Source organism: Aquarana catesbeiana, linkage group LG02 (assembly GCF_042186555.1).
Source record: "Aquarana catesbeiana isolate 2022-GZ linkage group LG02, ASM4218655v1, whole genome shotgun sequence".
Lineage (NCBI taxonomy): Eukaryota > Metazoa > Chordata > Amphibia > Anura > Ranidae > Aquarana > Aquarana catesbeiana.
This window is the reverse complement of record NC_133325.1, coordinates 321,859,847-321,877,797: the sequence shown is the minus strand read 5'-3', so window position 1 is coordinate 321,877,797 and position 17,951 is coordinate 321,859,847. Positions and strand designations below refer to the sequence as shown.

The 17,951-nt window shown below is 39.3% G+C and overlaps 1 protein-coding gene across 5 annotated transcripts in view; it reads left to right on the top strand.

Annotated features, from left to right (window-relative positions):
• The window catches only part of NPAS2 (neuronal PAS domain protein 2), a 241,842-nt gene that overhangs the window by 174,179 nt on the left and 49,712 nt on the right, over positions 1 to 17,951 (top strand). For all 5 annotated transcript variants that reach the window (XM_073614781.1, XM_073614783.1, XM_073614785.1 and 2 more), the window contains 5 exons: positions 1,461 to 1,574; positions 5,296 to 5,414; positions 8,024 to 8,106; positions 16,714 to 16,820; positions 17,591 to 17,738. In XM_073614781.1, coding sequence (XP_073470882.1) covers positions 1,461 to 1,574; positions 5,296 to 5,414; positions 8,024 to 8,106; positions 16,714 to 16,820; positions 17,591 to 17,738 — 571 coding nt within the window. The remainder of the gene's footprint in view (positions 1 to 1,460; positions 1,575 to 5,295; positions 5,415 to 8,023; positions 8,107 to 16,713; positions 16,821 to 17,590; positions 17,739 to 17,951) is intronic.

The following is a 17,951-nucleotide window of genomic DNA, read 5'->3' as shown; positions in this document are numbered from 1 at the left end:
CACAGCCCGGCTTGGGCCTGCCCCCGCTCTCTGCTTAAAGGTTTTGAATGACAGCAGCAGGAACCAATGCTTCCCACTGCTCTAAGCCAAGCAGGGAGAGGGAAGAAGAGCTTCTGCAGACAAGCACCACGCTGGATCCAGATCAGGTTTAGGGGACTATTTAGGGTGGGCTGGGGGGTGTGCTGCCATTAAAGGTTGTTTACCTTAATGCAGAGAATGCATTAAGGTAAAAAAAATATTTTACCTTTACAACTACTTTAAGTCTTTTGTTTATATACAGCTATTACTTCTGTTAGCGAAAGGGATCTTTTCACTTTACTTGATCTTTTCACTTCACAGACTCAGTCTGTTTAATTCAGGCTACTTCTGAGCTGCTCCACCTAGACGGAGTCCTTGCCCGTGTATATTTGTAAGCCTGACTGGACCCTGAGGTAGGCGGTTGTGAACAGGCACAGGTTCATTTACACTGGCCTGTCCATAGGGACAAATTAACCTTCCAATCAGGTCCACCTGAAAAACTGACAGGTGGACCTGATCAGACCTTAAGGAAAGGGTTCCACCCTTCCTTACCAGGGCTGTTGCCATCTCTTGGGCTTTTCAGCATTAAGCATCCCAGTTTGGAAGGCTGCCAGCTGGTCCTCTGTTCATACGTTCTCCAAGTTCTACCAGGTGAATGTTCAAGCCTTGGCTGATGCAAACTTCAGCCACAGGTTTCTTCAAGCTTTTATGTAGTGTTTATGAGTTTTTGAACTTGTATATTTTTTCGGGTCTGTTGGCATTTCTGTTTTGCCATGTTGTCATCCCTCAGTTTACTGCTTAGGGATACCCCATAGTCTATGAATTTAAGTTTTGTGTTCTATACTATATGATTTAGATAATGAGAATTTTGACTTTCCTGAAAATTCCCTATGTTAGAGTAAATTACAGGACACATGCCCCTCCCTTTTGTATTTTTGAAGACTCCTTCAAACTTACTTAAAAAAATGGATTCTCGTTGAATGGGTGGGGGTTATATGAGTGCACACCAGGGGTGGCGCTAGCACGTTTTTTGCCACTGTCCAGTCATCTGAAGATAGCCTGCATAGTACCCATGGTCTAAGAATACAGCCCATGTGTCCTTCAATATACTCCAAGATAAGGAATTTATCAGGTAAGTCAAAATGGCTATTATTTCCTTTAAATAATATAAAGAAAAGATGTCATTTCTGACTTTTTTTAAAGAGCAAACTCCAGGGCTGTCACCTGAGCTGAAGCAAGCATGTAGCCAGGAAAGTCAGAACGTCAATCCTGCATGTTTGTTTTAGGTTGGTAATACAATAGGGAGTAAAGCTAAACTGGGTTATAGCTTTGAAACCTACATCTTTAAAAACAGGTTAACTCTCTAAACACTCCCATAGCACCTTATTTGTCATTGTTTTTGCAAGTTTAATCGTTATTTTATCTTTCTATCAATTTTTCAGCTGACAGTGATTTGGAATTCTGCTGTCATCTTCTTAGAGGCACTTTAAACCCCAAAGAATACCAAACCTATGAATATATTAAATTTGTTGGAAATTTTCGGTCGTGCAGCAATGGTAAGCAGCTGGTAATTTAAGTCTATTTTATTTGAGTGTTTTATGTTTATGTTTTATGTTTATGTTTATTATAATAAAATGACCCATGTTTTCCTTAGTATACAGTAGTAGCATACAGCCCATTGACAAAGTATTTCCTTTTGTCACTGACCTGTGCATGTTTGGTGCATTCTTAAAATTTGAAGTACTGATGTGAATATAGATACAGCTCAGCAGGAAGATTTGAACCATTAAAGTGGATTTAAACTCGATTTTTTTTTAAATGAAGGCTTGCACCCTGTACAGTATAGGATTTCATGTCCTCTGTGCCCAGTCTTGCCACAAAGAGTTAATCCAGCTCTGAGCAATCCTCTTATCTTTTTTCAGTGAGATAAAAACGGACAGACAGAGAAATAGGAGTCTGTTTCTCCCCTTGCTGTGAGTGACAGGTGATTTATATATCTCATACACTTGCCTGAGAGAGACATTCTGTGTACTTCAGATCCCCTCCTCCTTTCTTCTCCAGCTCTCCCAGGATTGGCTGCTCCACACCTCAGCATGATTGGGCATGCTGAAGTCATGTGGTGACTTTTCTGGGTTTTGACTGGATGTTAGTGATCATAGCAGAAGTTCAGTGTAAGAAATATACAGAAGAAAATGTATATTGACAAGTAGTGTAGAGGTGGGCGGGGAGTCTACTGACATCACGACTCCACACACCGAGCTCCGGACAACAGACCCACCCACAGAATCTGCAGTTTTTCAGGTCTCATAATAGACAGAGGGGAGACATTTGACAGGTAAGGATACATGCAGGAGGCATATATATTCTTATAGATAACCACTATGGCAGTAGTTTAGAAAGGATAACAGTGGGTGAATGTACTGCAGCAATGTATCTTTAGAAACAACACCTGATCAATTCTACAATTCGGGTAGCATACAAGTATTTTTAATTCCTGGGATATCTGTGTATCCATCCTTAATACTTTTTTAGGCAACCCTAACTTCATCCCTCACTGTTTTCTGAGTAAGTTAAATCCAGACATCTGATGGATAAACGTGGAACTGATCCAATTGGTATGTGATGATTTGGCCTTTTCGGAGGTACATCCATATTCTACATTTCTTGTGCTTGCTTCCTAAAGTCTTGTATGTGCATGTGCCCCTCAGTTTTTAAGATTGGTTTTGTGGTAACTAACTAATAAAATACATTAGACCATAAGACCTCTCTTCAGGAGAGTCTGCTTGTTTCCAGTAGCAGAGTTCTCTATCAATAATGTTGTTCCAAAACTTCACCTTAAAACCAAACTAAAAGCCACTACTTTGCCACACCTCAATCAAACTCCCCAGCAAGTCACAGTGATTCATATAGGGTCTCTACTCTTTAATACAATTTATAATAATACTTGCATAACTTTAGCTATATTCCTACTGTGAGGTAGATATTGATTGATTAAAAGAAGTTAGATTAACCTGGTATTGTTCATTACTGATTGAACAGATATAAGCTGGCTTTGCTCTGAAGTAGCTACAGAGGGCCAAGGGGAGGCTGTCTGACATGTGTATGTGAAAAATGGGTAAATAAATTGAGATAGTAGGAGGGATTAATGCATAAATCCACTTTTATTTTATGCAATTAATTGGCACTGCAATTTCATATTTTTATAAAATTTCTTTGATTTTATCCTAATGGGGCAATTACAGTCATAGAATAGATTAAACCTTCCCTTCTCAGATTTTCTATCTGCCCTAAAATCTAAAAATAGGGTAACTTAAGTAAACATAATACCTTTGTGTTGCAGTGCTAGGATAAATTGATTAGATGAGAGACAGACCTAGAGATTGGATCCCAGAAAATGGCCCTTCAATATTTGGGGCCACAACACAAGTTAGGCTTTTGCACTTTAGAATTAATGTATTACCAAAGGTTATTAAGAAAGTCGCATTCAAGACTGTCTGCTCTTTTTTCACAGGAGAGACTTTCTGCACTTTTCTGCCTTCTTTATTGCAGAGAACAGTGATTGAAATTCTGCTGGTATCTTTCCAAATAGGTCATCCTTTGCAGAAATTCCTCAGCCTGCCTTCCAGAAACCACACATCCCTTACAGGCAGTGTGACTCAGTGCCCTCATTTCACCTCTGAGGTCCAAAGCATGTTTATAACATGTAGAAAAGCGTTTGGGGAAGGATGTGCATATTTTGTGTACAGAGCCTTCATTCCAAATGTCATTTTGTATTATAAGGGAAAAAAAAATCAGAACAATGTTTTCAGCTGGGGCCATGTTTTAGCTTATTGTTATTTTGGTTTTCATTTTCTTTCAGTGTGTCTCACATTTGGAGGCAAATCAAATGACATTGGATTTGTTCCTAAGAATACTACGATGAAAACATTTATAAGAAAAGTAAAAAATCAGTTTGTAATGCAATGGATTATAAAATAACATTTTGTGGATTTCCTTGGCTACATATTGTAACATGCCAGGAGAATAGACTATAATAAAATGATTAAGGTGATTTTCTGTTTTAAATGGGAGTTTTTATGAGAAATAAAAACTTTCCAAAATGACTGGGAAAACAACATTTAATTATTACAAAATCCTAATACATTTGTCGAAGGATCTCAAAAGGACTGGCTGTATTAGTGGAGCATGCTGCTTTTAATGTCTTCTTCATTCAACTAAAAGGAGTTAGAGGTCTTTACTTTAGTGGTTTCCATTATTTGTTTTAGTATACTGGTTACCACTGCTATTCTTGTAATGACAGAGACTTTCTTGGGGACAGTTTAGTAAAAAAAAAACTTTGAGCATAATTAACATATTGATTCTGAAGTTGTAGAGGAACAATAGAATACTGCAGTAACAAATTTGGAATACAAAGTTTTATGTTGTAACCTTTTTTATATTTTCTTTACAGTCTAGCCTCTACAGTCCCATAGAGATATAAAAAATAAAATATCAGTTTGGGTGGAATTACATTCAACATACACATTTTAAACAAGGATTTGGGTAACTGCAACATTAAATAAAGGGCAGTCAAGCAGTGGTTGACAAAATTCCATGGAGCATGAGCAACTTAATACCAAGCCACAGATGGGGCAGACCATGTAACAATACATGCCTGTAAAAAAAACCCTAGGCACAAGTGAATTCTATGTGCTTTGTTTCCCTAACCCCGCATTGATTTAAATTCTATTGCAATCGTCCTACTATACATTTGCATCAGTGCTGTAACATGGCAGTAAGGGGAGAGAGTCCCATGGCCCCTAATATTATTCTTCACTCCTGGCAACTGGAGAACGAAGGCAAGCTAAATATGTGCTGCTGATGGGGCTCGCACCAGGCCAAGGGATTAAAGTGTATGTAAAGACAATACTTTTTTTGTTTGTTTTAAATGTAGCGTATGAAAGGGTTAAAACCTGTGCCCCACTGGGGAGATTTCCCTTAACTTCCTGTCCTGAAGACACAATAGGAAGGAAATAAAAATCTCTCTAAAGCGAACTGAATGTCCCTACGGGATCATTTTCCCTCACTTCTAGCTCTGGTGACAGCTCAAAAGTTTAGATTTCCCATCACTTTTTGTCTTTGACAGTGGTCAATGGGACAAAAAGAGGTGTAAATCATAAGATTGCATTTACAATCGATATTAAAGATTGTGTATCCTGGCTACAATTAATGTCAACCACAGATGCTAAAGATGCCATATTTTCTTTAAAATTTAGTACATGCACACTTTCATTGCAGTGCAAATCCCTTCATGTAATGGCTATGACGGAGCTGTTTCAAGAACATACAGATCACAGCTGAACAAGCAGGTTTGCTTCATTGCTACTGTCCGGCTCGCAACACCTCAGTTTTTAAAGGTAAGTGGTAAGCCTCATCAGTAGTACCAACATTGCTAGCTAAATAGTCACTATCTTTTTGTTTTCACAGACATTCTGTAAATTGTTTTAATTGGAAAGTTCTATCTTCAGCACATTTTCAACCCTAAACATACAGCCAGATCTACAATGGATTGGTTTATATCCCAGCGTATTTATGTGTTAGAATGGCCCAGCCAAAGTCCAGACCTAAATCCAATTTAGAATCTGTGGCAAGACCTAAAAAATTACTCTCCATCCAATATGACAGAGCTTGAGCTATTTTGCAAAGAAGAATGGGCAACATTTTCACTCTCTAGATGTGCAAAGCTGGTTGAGACACCCCCAAAAAGTCTTGCAACTGTAATTGCAGGGAAAGGTGGTTCTACAAAGTATTGACTCAGGGAGGCTGAACAAAAATGCACGCCACACTTTTCACATGTTTATATGTAAGAAATTTTGAAAACCATTTATAATTTTCCTTCCACTTCACAATTATGTGCCACTTTGTGTTGGTCTATCACGTAAAATCCCAATAAAATACATTTACGTTTTGGTTGTAACATGACAAAATGTGGAAAATGTCAAGGGGTATGAATACTTTTTCAAGGCACTGTATATCCTTGGGTGTGTGTGTGTGTGTTTGCTTTCACCAGACGTTATATCAAATAAAGACCTTTATCCGCAAGCTTTTCGGTATCTCTTTGTTAATGCCCCAAATCTCTGCTAATCTATTGATCGCCATCTTTTTTTTATTGCTTTCACAAACTGTATACCACATACAGTATGTTCTGTTTAGACTTTATTTTAAAAGTCCAAAACATTAGTAAGGAAATACACTGCCACTGTTCATATATGCAAGTCCTCAGCTACTTATCTGTCCTGAAAACGCTGCTCAAGGATCCAAGATTAGGGTGGATCAGTGTTTAGTTTGACTGAACCTTCCTTTCATCAAAAATTAATGGAAGAATACCTAGGAATTTGATCAGACAGTTATACAATGGGTTCTTAGGGTATGATTGCACTTTAGGTCCTCTTCTTTTTTTTTTTTTGGTAGGACCATAGTTGAAGATGGTGTCATATTTAAAATCAAAGTAATGTTATATAAAACGTTCTCAGGTTTGTACCTCATACCTTAAGAGAGATGCATCGTGAGTTTTCAAATTATGCCTGTATAAGTAATTTATGTTGCTTTAATATACATTTACCAGGCTAAATTGAAGTGTTGGGAAAAATCAAGGGTGTTGCTAATGAATTTAAAACAATGTGGGCATTTTAGAATATCGGTAAAGGAAAGTTGTCACAAAAAAAAATCATCACTTGCTGTTTAATGCGTCAGTCATAGCCGTTTTAAGCTTACATTTACTGTTTAAGGTGGCATTTCTTCCAAACATTTAATATCTTTTTAATATTTGGTGTAACATTTGAGCAGCTGGCCCACCCACTACAGGGCTGCCTGCAGAAAGCTACAGAATGGGGTTGGATATGAGGCCAGTCACCCAGCAAAAAATGAGAGAGTAGCAGTGATTGGTCAGCCCAGGAAGCTCCTGCAAAGCTTCAAAGTACTACTGTATGGATCTGGAAGAAATTTACAAACAACAGTATTTTAAGTAGGAAAACACATGCCTTTTGTATTTAGACAATATTTGCTTATCCCGGAGAACAGCTCTACAACTTTTTAAAAAATTCAATCAAATTGTAAATCTTCCTTCATGTACACTGCGGGGGTCGGCAACCCGTCAATCGCGGTCCACCTGTCTACTGCAGGCAGGTGAAAGTTAGACCACAAACGGGTACCTGCGCTGCCGACCCCCGCCTTCTAAGTGCCAGTCCCTGCATTCTGAGCGCAATGCACTCCTAAATGATCCCTGCATTCTGAGCGTAACGCACTCCTAAACGATCCCTGCATTCTGAGCGCAACGCACTCCTGATCCCTGCATTCTAAACACAATGCACTCCTGATCCCTGCATTCTGAGCGAAACGCACCCCTAAACCCTGCATTCTGAGTGCAATGCACTCCTGATCACTGCATTCTGAGCGCAGCACCCTCCTGATCCCTGAATTCTGAGCGCAACGCACTCCAGATCCCTGCATTCTGAGTGCAACGCACTCCTGATACCTGCATTCTGGGCGCAGCGCACTCCTGATCCCTGCATTCTGAGCGCAGCACATGCCTGATCCCTGCATTCTGAGCACAGCCCACTCCTGATCCCTGCTTTCTGAGCGCAGCGCACTCCTGAACCCTGCATTCTGAGCGCAGCGCACTCCTGAACCCTGCATTCTGAGTGCAGAGTACTCATGAACTCTGCATTCTGAGCGCAGCACACTCCTGAACCCTGCGTTCTGAGCACAGCGCACTCCTGAACCCTGCTTTCTGAGTGCAGCGCACTCCTGAACGACACTGTGCCCCGTTGATCTTTGACTTCATCAGTGTTGTTCAGTTAGATCTCCATCTCTCAAAGGTTGCCTACCCCTGATGTACAGTATGTTTTTCAAAGTTTATAGAAGGGATTGTATTTTTTTTTTCAATTGTAATTTTTGTCACTATTTATTTTACATCATAGTAATGCTTAGCAGAATTCTTTAAAGTGTTCTGTCTTTGGATTTGCAGGAAATGTGTATAGTTGATGAGTCTTTCGAAGAATTCACATCAAGGCACAGTCTTGAATGGAAGTTCCTATCACTAGACCAGAGGTACAAAACAACTCTATTAGAGATAGAATGGACCACAAGTAGCAAAAAAACTGCCACTGCAAATAAATTGCAGCAATTGTGCTTTTAAGGGAAACCTGTTTTGAAAGAAATGCACAGACTGCCTAATAATGCTACTTGCCTGACTGTGATGCTATTCTTATGGCCTCAATACTTTACTCAGTGATAAATACATACAGTACACTAACTTTGTGTGAACCCCAGGGCATATTTTTAGTTAGGTCCCTACTCAAATTGCAATCTTAAAGTAGAACTAAATTATTTTTTGCTTTAATTTTGGATAGAGTAAGTGAGGGTTATTACTCCTGTCATGTTTTTTGCCATCTGTGTCCCATATAGGAGATTTCCCTTCACTTCCTCTCCCATAGCAAAAACCTGAAGTGAGAGGAAAGCCCTCCAAAGTGAGGGAATCCCCTGATTGTCACCATCACTAATGTCCCCATTGGAAGTTTTCCCTTTTATTCCTGTTTTGTGACATTTTCTTTCACTTTTGGTAATAACAGTCCACAGTAGAGGTTGAATCTCGTTAACAGGGGCACAGACTGCAGTAAAAACCTGACAGGCATTCTAATGCTTCTCCACTCTATTTAAAACAAAAGAAACTTTGCCTTTTTTGTTAGTTATACTTTAAACTGTTTGTACACCCTTATGCCCCGTACACACGGTCGGACTTTGTTCGGACATTCCGACAACAAAATCCTAGGATTTTTTCCGACGGATGTTGGCTCAAACTTGTCTTGCATACACACGGTCACACAAAGTTGTCGCAAAATCCGATCGTTCTAAACGCGGTGACGTAAAACACGTACGTCGGGACTGAAAACGGGGCAGTGGCCAATAGCTTTCATCTCTTTATTTATTCTGAGCATGCGTGGCACTTTGTCCTTCGGATTTGTTTACACACGATTGGAATTTCCGACAACGGATTTTGTTGTCGGAAAATTTTATATCCTGCTCTCAAACTTTGTGTGTCGGAAAATCAGATGGAAAATGTGTGATGGAGCCTACACACGGTCGGAATTTCCGACAACAAGGTCCTATCACACATTTTCCGTCGGAAAATCCGACCGTGTGTACGGGGCATAACAGTGAACTTCTATTAATAGTTCCCTATTTCCTCCCACCCTCTTATTGCCATTCCTCAACTCCCTTTCCCTGCCCATTGTTGCCCCATTTATGGTCCTTAATAGTGTGCTAAATAAAGACGTGATGTAAAAATATCCCCCATAGATGACAGGGAAACTGATAACCAATGCAGTGACATACACCCCCTTCATTTGGTCATGTGATCTGTGATGTTACATTGGAAGAGAAAGTACAAAATGGCCACTTGCTCCCAAGAAATTGCTGTGTATTGTGAAAGATCCCTCCCTGTATGCTGCATTTTGAGTACACTTACCTTCATTTTGCAGTTTAAGTAATTTAAAATCAGATCCTGTGCACAATCTAGCAAGATATCTCTCATGAAATGACCGAGAGGTATGAGCTCCACAGTACACTCTCCACCTAATCCTATGGAGAGTTCCTACTATATGCTCCAGCAGAGTAAGAACTTTTCTTAAGACTGAATGGAGAACACATCAGTATGTCAACGTGTGAATGCAACACCTGTATTTTGGTTGTCACCCAGCCTTGACCTGACCTTTAAACATAAACCATAAAGCGGAGGTCCGCCTGAAAAAAAAAAATAAAAGTCAGCAGCTACAAATACTGCAGCTGCTGACTTTTAAAATAAGGACACTTACCTGCGGCTTGCGGCTTCACAGCCTGGTTCCCTGCTGCGCATGTGAGTCCCGCTGCGCGTTCTGAGTGGTTCCTGCTGTCTTCTGGGACCTGTGTGTTTCCCAGAAGACAGCGGGGGAAAGGAGGAGGGGCCAGACATGGTGTATTTTGCAACGGATACTGCAGCGATCGTTCGCCGGAAGTGGGAGCAAATACCTGTGTTAGACAGGTAGAAATACGAAAACCCCCTATCGGGGCTTTTAAGCAGCCAATAAAGTGCAATATAGGTAGTTGAAAAAATTGAATTTTATTGATACAAAAAATATGAATAACATATTAAAAAATCACTAAAATGAATACTGACTATTTGAGTCAGGACATGAACTGGATATGGCGTACAATTGCAACGGACAAAGCCTACAATTAGAACCAATGCAAGACACAATGTATTATAGGGCAACCAAAGTTTCCTCAAATATTGAATCCTTGAAATTGGATGACAACAAACAATGCCTATAAATAAGGACAATATACAATACGGTGTATGTGGAACAACAAGGGTTGTATGTAAAATCTGACGCGTTTCGACCCTTCCCGGGTCTTCTTCAGAGGATGGTTGTCCACTGTAAAAAGGTCAACATGTATCAAACATAACATCAGATTCAACATTATCAAAACCATACATGTATACCATGTGGTGTAACTGCCTAAGTTGTATAGTTACCTATCGCAGAATTTATGACGTTACAAGGTCATTTCTAACATTACAAAGTGTTTGGGGTGATGTGATTCCTCCTCTGCTCCTGTCTCCCCCGTGTCGGACCAACTCCCCAGGGGGCGGGCGGTGGACCAAATGTATCTTGCGAGGGATCACGTCTACCAGCCCCCCATACAGGAGAGGGAAGGAAAGAAAGGGACAAATAGGCAATCCAAACCACACCCAGATAGGTTCGCGTTAGTGCTAAAAATAAAAATAAAATAAAAAATGAGGGGTCAATTGATTCATCCACATGGTTGGGAAATTCCCCAACCATGGAATTCTATAAGGTTACTAGGTTATGAGTCCATGGGTGTGCAGAAGGGCATTGCTGGAAAAAGGAGGAAGAGAAAGAGGGAAGGAGGGGGGGGGGGAAGGGGGAAGGAAGGGAGGGGAAAGGGAAAGCATGTGAGGGAAAGAGTGAAAAGAACCATCCTCTGAAGAAGACCCGGGAAGGGTCGAAACGCGTCAGGATTTTTACATACAACCCTTGTTGTTCCACATACACCGTATTGTATATTGTCCTTATTTATAGGCATTGTTTGTTGTCATCCAATTTCAAGGATTCAATATTTGAGAAAACTTTGGTTGCCCTATAATACATTGTGTCTTGCATTGGTTCTAATTGTAGGCTTTGTCCGTTGCAATTGTACGCCATATCCAGTTCATGTCCTGACTCAAATAGTCAGTATTCATTTTAGTGACTTTTTAATATGTTATTCATATTTTTTGTATCAATAAAATTCAATTTTTTCAACTACCTATATTGCACTTTATTGGCTGCTTAAAAGCCCCGATAGGGGGTTTTCATATTTCTTCCTGCACTTTATGGGGTGTGCGGCCTACCCGTCTACACTCATGTGAGTGCTTCTTGTTGTTTGACCTGTGTTAGACAGGTATCTGCTCCCCCCTCCCCCTGAAAGGTGCCAAATGTGACACCGGGGGGGTGGAGTCCGTTTAAATTTTTGGGAGGAACCCTCCTTTAAAGTCTGACTACAATTGACATAAATTCTGGTCTGATGAAATTGCTTTGTGTTTCAACTTTTTTTCTATCTTAATGAATTTCCAAATGAGAGGGTACAGCTTTATAATCACCTATTGCAATCTTAGCGTTAAGATAAGAAAAGTTACAGCAGTTTAGATGAGGATGAGGCTAAAGTCGGCCATACATGGATCGGAATTCAGCCGGTTTATTGGAGACCGGCCAAGATTAGATCCATACGTGGGCAGGCTGATTGTACCCAAGTCGATCTATTGATTGACTTGGGTACAACCAGCCTGATGGATTTTTTACAAACGTTTCTGCTGGTGGCTATAGCCGTGTTGGGCCGGCCGTGGTTTAAGGAAAGAAAATCGAACCATCTAATGTATGAGCTGCCTTAGAAAAGATTTAACCTGATATTTCAATGATGTACAGATCTCCTGCAGATTCCCACATTGCAACACTTATATTTCTGGACAGTTTTAGAAAATTGCAACATATGCAGAGTGAAATGGAATGGTAGTCTTTAAGGTTTTCTTTAACACTCTAAACCCAAAAACAAACATTTAAAATAATGCTGCTTTATTGCTGTCTCTCTGATTGTGAGTAATCTTGTGCATTTAAGTAAATTGTTGATACAATTGACCCCGTTTTCTGTGGACAGTGAGATATCACATTCTTGCTCCCATTTGTGCATATAAGGAAGTTTATTTTGACTATCAATGTTAATCAGATTTGAATATATCTCAGATCTCAATCCTGCACCTCTCGGTGATCTAAAACATATGTTTTCATAAAATGTGGGTGATTTTGTTTCCGTTATTTGAAAATATGAGTTGTAAAAGTTTCTTATTTGGAGGAATCTCCTGAGTTCATTATTGGGGATCTTATATTTGGTTTTTAGTGAAGAGAATGAGGTAAAAGCGGTGTTTTCTAAGTTATATGAGGGTGGTTAGGTTGTTGTTAATCAACCAAGTGAATGCCCCTGTATCTTGGTGGATTGATAAAAATGTGGGATCTCCTATAAAAGAAGCGTGTGGGGGGAGGTGGAAATAAGTTTAAATTTCTTATTGTGTAGCCTCCAAAGTTGAAATGAGTGTGCGACTAACTGATTAAGAGTTTCTATGGTTTGAAACTTTGTTGCCCCATAAAAGACCAGAAATAGAATATGGAAGGATTGAATCTTTTTCGAATCTGACCCATGGGATCTTAGGGTTGTAGATGTGCCATTGGGCTATTTGGGACCATCTGGCAGCTAAATAATATAACCAAAAATCTGGGAGGCCAAATCCTCCGCTTTTTTGGGATTTATAAAGCATCATTCTTAACTTTTGCAACAGGTAGGTAGTTTTTAGAGCATAAATTATTAATATCTGGGGTGAGATGGGAAAGTAAAGGAGAGTCTCTATTGTCCATGTGAAATTGAATGAGGTGCAAATGGTATCTAATTGGATGGGGGTATGTTTATTGGCATGCCTATAGATTTTGATACATTCACTGATAACCCTGACAGAAGAGAATGTTTTTAGCGTATGTAATAGGTTTGGTAATGCTATGTTGGGTTGAGTAAGGAATAATATCATGTTATTATACACTTGCAAAACCCACTCCATTTTCCCTTCAGTCCCTCAGACATGTTTCAAAGGTTGCATTTCTATAGGATAATTTTCACACATTTTTCGGGAACGTGAGAAGGTATCACAGATATGTAAGCAACTTGAAAAATTTGCTTCCAAAATTTCAGAAAATAATATACAACTCGCCCTCTCCAACTGTTTATTATTCACCCCTATCATAGGACTAACTATCCATCACATGAGACTGGTACACACAATTTGTATTTCTATACACTGGCTTATTGCATACCATTGGAAATCTCCATCGGTACCTTTAACCCAACTGAAAACAAGAATTAACAATATCAACCTCATGGAAAAAATATTTCACATTTTATACAATACAAAACATCTGTTTGACAAGAAATGGGACCCATGGTTCACACAATCGGAACACCTTTTAAACCCTGAATAAACAATATTTTCTATTAAAAGTCACTCAGGAATAAATGATGTCTATATATTTCAATAACAACTTGATTGTATGTTGGACAATCCTAGCTTTGTAATTATATCATTCACTATATATGTTAACATAATTTTCCATATTAGTAAAACATCTATACTAGAGGTCGACCGATATATCGGTCGGCCGATATATCGGCCGATATTTGGCTTTTTTTACTTAATCGGCATCGGCCGATTGTGCTGATAAAAAAAAGCCGATTATAACTTCAGCGGGACTTGCAAGTGACTTCTGTAATAGAAGTCAGTGCAAGTTGTCTGAAGTTTTCTTCTCTCCTCCTCTGGGCAGCCTGCCAAATCTGATAAGAAGAAACATTGTATCTCTTCAGGTTTTTTTATCAATAGACTGAACTCGGTGTGGAGGAGTTCTCAGTTTAACCATTTAAAGACTAAATCTTTTCTGACACTTGTTGCTTACAAGTAAAAATCCTGTATTTTCTGCTAGAAAATCACTTAGAACCCCCAAACATTATATATATATTTTTTTTAGCAGAGACCCTAGGAAATAAAATAGCGGTTGTTGCAATATTTTATGTCACACGGTATTTGCGCAGCGGTCTTTCAAACGCAATTTTTTTTGAAAAAATACACTAATGAAATAAAAAAAAAAAAAAAGCAGTAAAGTTAGCCCATTTTTTTTTGTCTGAAAGTTTTGATTACCTGTTTTTGTGTATTTAATATTTAAGATATAGTTTTTTTTTTTTTAATCTAAATTATACATACAAGTGAACTGATTGGAGGTTTGTTTTGTTTAATAAATGTTTAAATGTAAAAAATTTTCTGTATCACTTATTACTTAAGGCTGCTTTCACACTGGAGCGGGCATGCGTTGACGGTAAAATGCTGTTAGTTTTAGCGGCGCTTTACCGTCATTTTAGCAGCGCTATTCGACTGCTAGAGGGGCGCTTATAACCCAGCTAGCGGCCGAGGAAGGAGTTAAATGCGCCCCTGAAGCGCTGCTGCCGAAACGCTTTGTAGGCGCTTCGGCAGCACTGCGCATTCATTTCAATGGGCAGGAGTGGTGGTATACACCGCTCCAAAGATGCCGCTTGAAGGACTTTTTTTTAACATCCTGCCAGCGCATCGTCTCAGTGTGAAAGCACTCGGGCTTTCACACAGACTGCAGGGGAGCCGTTTTACAGACACTTTACAGGCGCTATTTTTAGCCCAAAAGCGCCTGAAAAACACCCCAGTGTGAAAGGGGTCTAACTGTTAGATTTTATGAGATGAAGGGAAAAAAAAAAAATCGGCCTAATATATCGGCCCAAAAAAAATCGGCATCATATATCGGCCATCGGCCACAGCGATTTCTAAATATCGGCATCGGCCAGAGAAAAACCCATATCGGTCGACCTCTAATCTATACTGTATTTCTCTTGATATATGATATTACGTTTTGTACCTTTATTTTGTATCTAATAAAAAGTTTGTAAACAAAAAAAAATAATGCTGCATACCAGTCCTTAGATCTGCATTCATTTTCAGGTATTTCTCTATTATTTTTACCTTATTTTGTAATCTTATGAAAAACACATTTCCTGTCCTAGGGTAACTACACCTACTCACTCTTTTGTATCTATAGAGAGAGCCATGGTTGTCACCCAAGCTGCTGTCTTGATTTCGACTACAAACACTTCTTCTTCCCTTTATCTTCATTGGGGGGGGGGGATAGGGAAGATAATAGTTTACAGATTATAGCTTGTAAGTAAGATAAAATTGTTTAACCACTTGCCTACCGCCTCACGCCGATTTACATCGGCAGAATGGCACTCCTGCGCAAACTGACGTACCTGTATGTCAGTCCGCGGGAGCGGCCCTTGATCGCATTGAGGAGAGGCAGAACAGGGAACTGCCTGTGTAAACAAGGCATTTCTCCGTTCTGCCTAGTGACATCTACTGCTCCCAGTGATCGGGAGAAGTGATCTCTGTCATGTTTTAGTAAGCCCATCCCACCTACAGTTAGAACATGCTGAGGGAACACACTTAACCCCTTTATCGCCCCCTAGTGTTAACCCCTTCTCTGCCAGTGTCATTTTTACATTGATCAGTGCATTTTTATAGCACTGATCAATGTAATAATGTCACTGGTCCCCAAAAAGTGTAATTTGGGGTCAGATTTGTCCGCCGCAATGTCGCAGTCCAGCTAAAGATCGCAGCTATTACAAGTAAAAACAATAAAAAAAAGGGTAGGGGATATATGTAGATGTTCCGCCCCTAGAGTCACCCCTTAAATAAAGTAATTAAAGTAATTCATTAAACACACAAGTAGGGTGGAGAAGGGAGGGAAGGAAGGGAAAGGGGAAAAGGGAAATGTTTTAAATATTTTATTTTTTTTTTTGCACTGGGAGAGTGGAGTTTAAAGGAGGGCGGGGGGAAGAAAGAGCTATAAATACAATTGGGGAAGGAAAGAGGGGTGGGAAAGGGTGCAAGGAATTTGGGTGGAACTTGGGTGGGGGTCTTTGTGCAGCCATCTCTAGACCCACCCCCAAATTAAATATTTTGTAACACTTCAGGTTCACATGGCTAAAAGGATTGGGGTGTGTGTGGGTTTTTTTTTTCTTTTTTGGGGGATGGGTATGAGAACACAAAACTATAAGGGTGAAATAGGGTAGGGGATATATATAGATGTTCCGCCCCTAGAATCACCCCTTAAATAAAGTAATTAATTAAACACACAAGTAGGGGGAGAAGGGAGGGAAGGAAGGGAAAAGGGAGTCATTTTTTTACTCCCTCTTGCTCTCAAAAATGGAGTAGATGGAAGGGGGAACCTCAGAATTGTATGTCCACAGGAATGTCGTGTATCATGTTTATTGTGATTTGTGAATGTTATGTAACTAGTCATGTAATTTTGTATGTCGAGATTTTTGATTGTTATGTAATAAATGTTTGTCTTTTCTAAAAATTTATAAAAACAACGTAAACACAAAATCTAGGATATAATTGACTACTATTTTACTGTAGTTTTGTAACTTTTCCTTTCCTGCATTTCCTAGAAGTACTTTCTAAAACCACCACATGAGCACTGACATTACCCTCTTATTTTGCAGAGCTCCACCAATCATTGGATATTTACCTTTTGAAGTTCTTGGTACATCTGGGTATGACTACTATCATGTAGATGACCTGGAGATAATAGCAAAGTGCCATGAACACTGTAAGTACTCAGATGAGTTAAACAAAAAGGTAGAAATATGGTAGGAAAATTGGTGTAGAATACTATAAATACGAGGGTTCCAGAGCTGAGAAAGGCTGTTCAGCAGGGAATGGCCAAATTATGATTCATGTATGGCCACTGTGGCTGAATAGACATCGATCTACCAGTTAAATCTTCAACCACCCATTCATATCTTAGCTGCTCAATCAGCACTGCAAAAAAAAAAATCTGTTACTACTTGTGCATAATCCTGGTGTATTTTCAAATAATGTCACCTCACATGTCCATGGTACTGTTGTGTGTGTTGTGTATATATATATATTATATTATATTAAACCTATCAAGGAAAACAAAAATGATATCTATGGGAATCTTATGTTTGTGCACTTTAAATTGAAACTCAAAGAGAGCCATTTTATCTGAAGAACAAGTCACAGTACCAGGTATGACTTAGGGTTAATTTACTAAAACTGGAGAGTACAAAATCTGGTGTAGCTATGCATAGAAACCAATCTGCTTCAAGGTTTTTTTTGTCAAAGCTTAATTAAAGAAGCAGAAGTTAAAAGCTGATTGGCTACCATGCACAGCTGCATCAGATTTTGCAATCTCCGGTTTTAGTAAATCATCCCCCTTGCAGACTTAACAAATGCAGGAGTGCAAAATGCAATGAGATAAACTATATTGTTAATAACAATACAGTACAGGTATAACTAAACTGCACAATTTTTTTATTAGAAATGTTTTTTTTCTTGTTTTTTTTTTTTTTACAGTAATGCAGTTTGGTAAGGGAAAGTCTTGCTGCTATCGCTTTCTAACCAAAGGTCAACAATGGATCTGGCTTCAGACTCATTACTATATCACATATCATCAGTGGAACTCCAAACCAGAGTTTATCGTATGCACACACACTGTTGTAAGGTATGTAATTATCTCTAGCTTCTTGGTGACATTTAACGTGTCCAAAAATATTTCAGGAGAAATATCAGTTGTAAATATCTTCTCTGCTACAATTCCTGTTACACAATGACTGATTCTTTTAGCCCTGGTTCACATTGGTACGATTTGCCATGCGATTTGACATGTCCTAATCGGTCCTAATCTGTGCGATGCTGCATTTGCGGCGGTGCACCG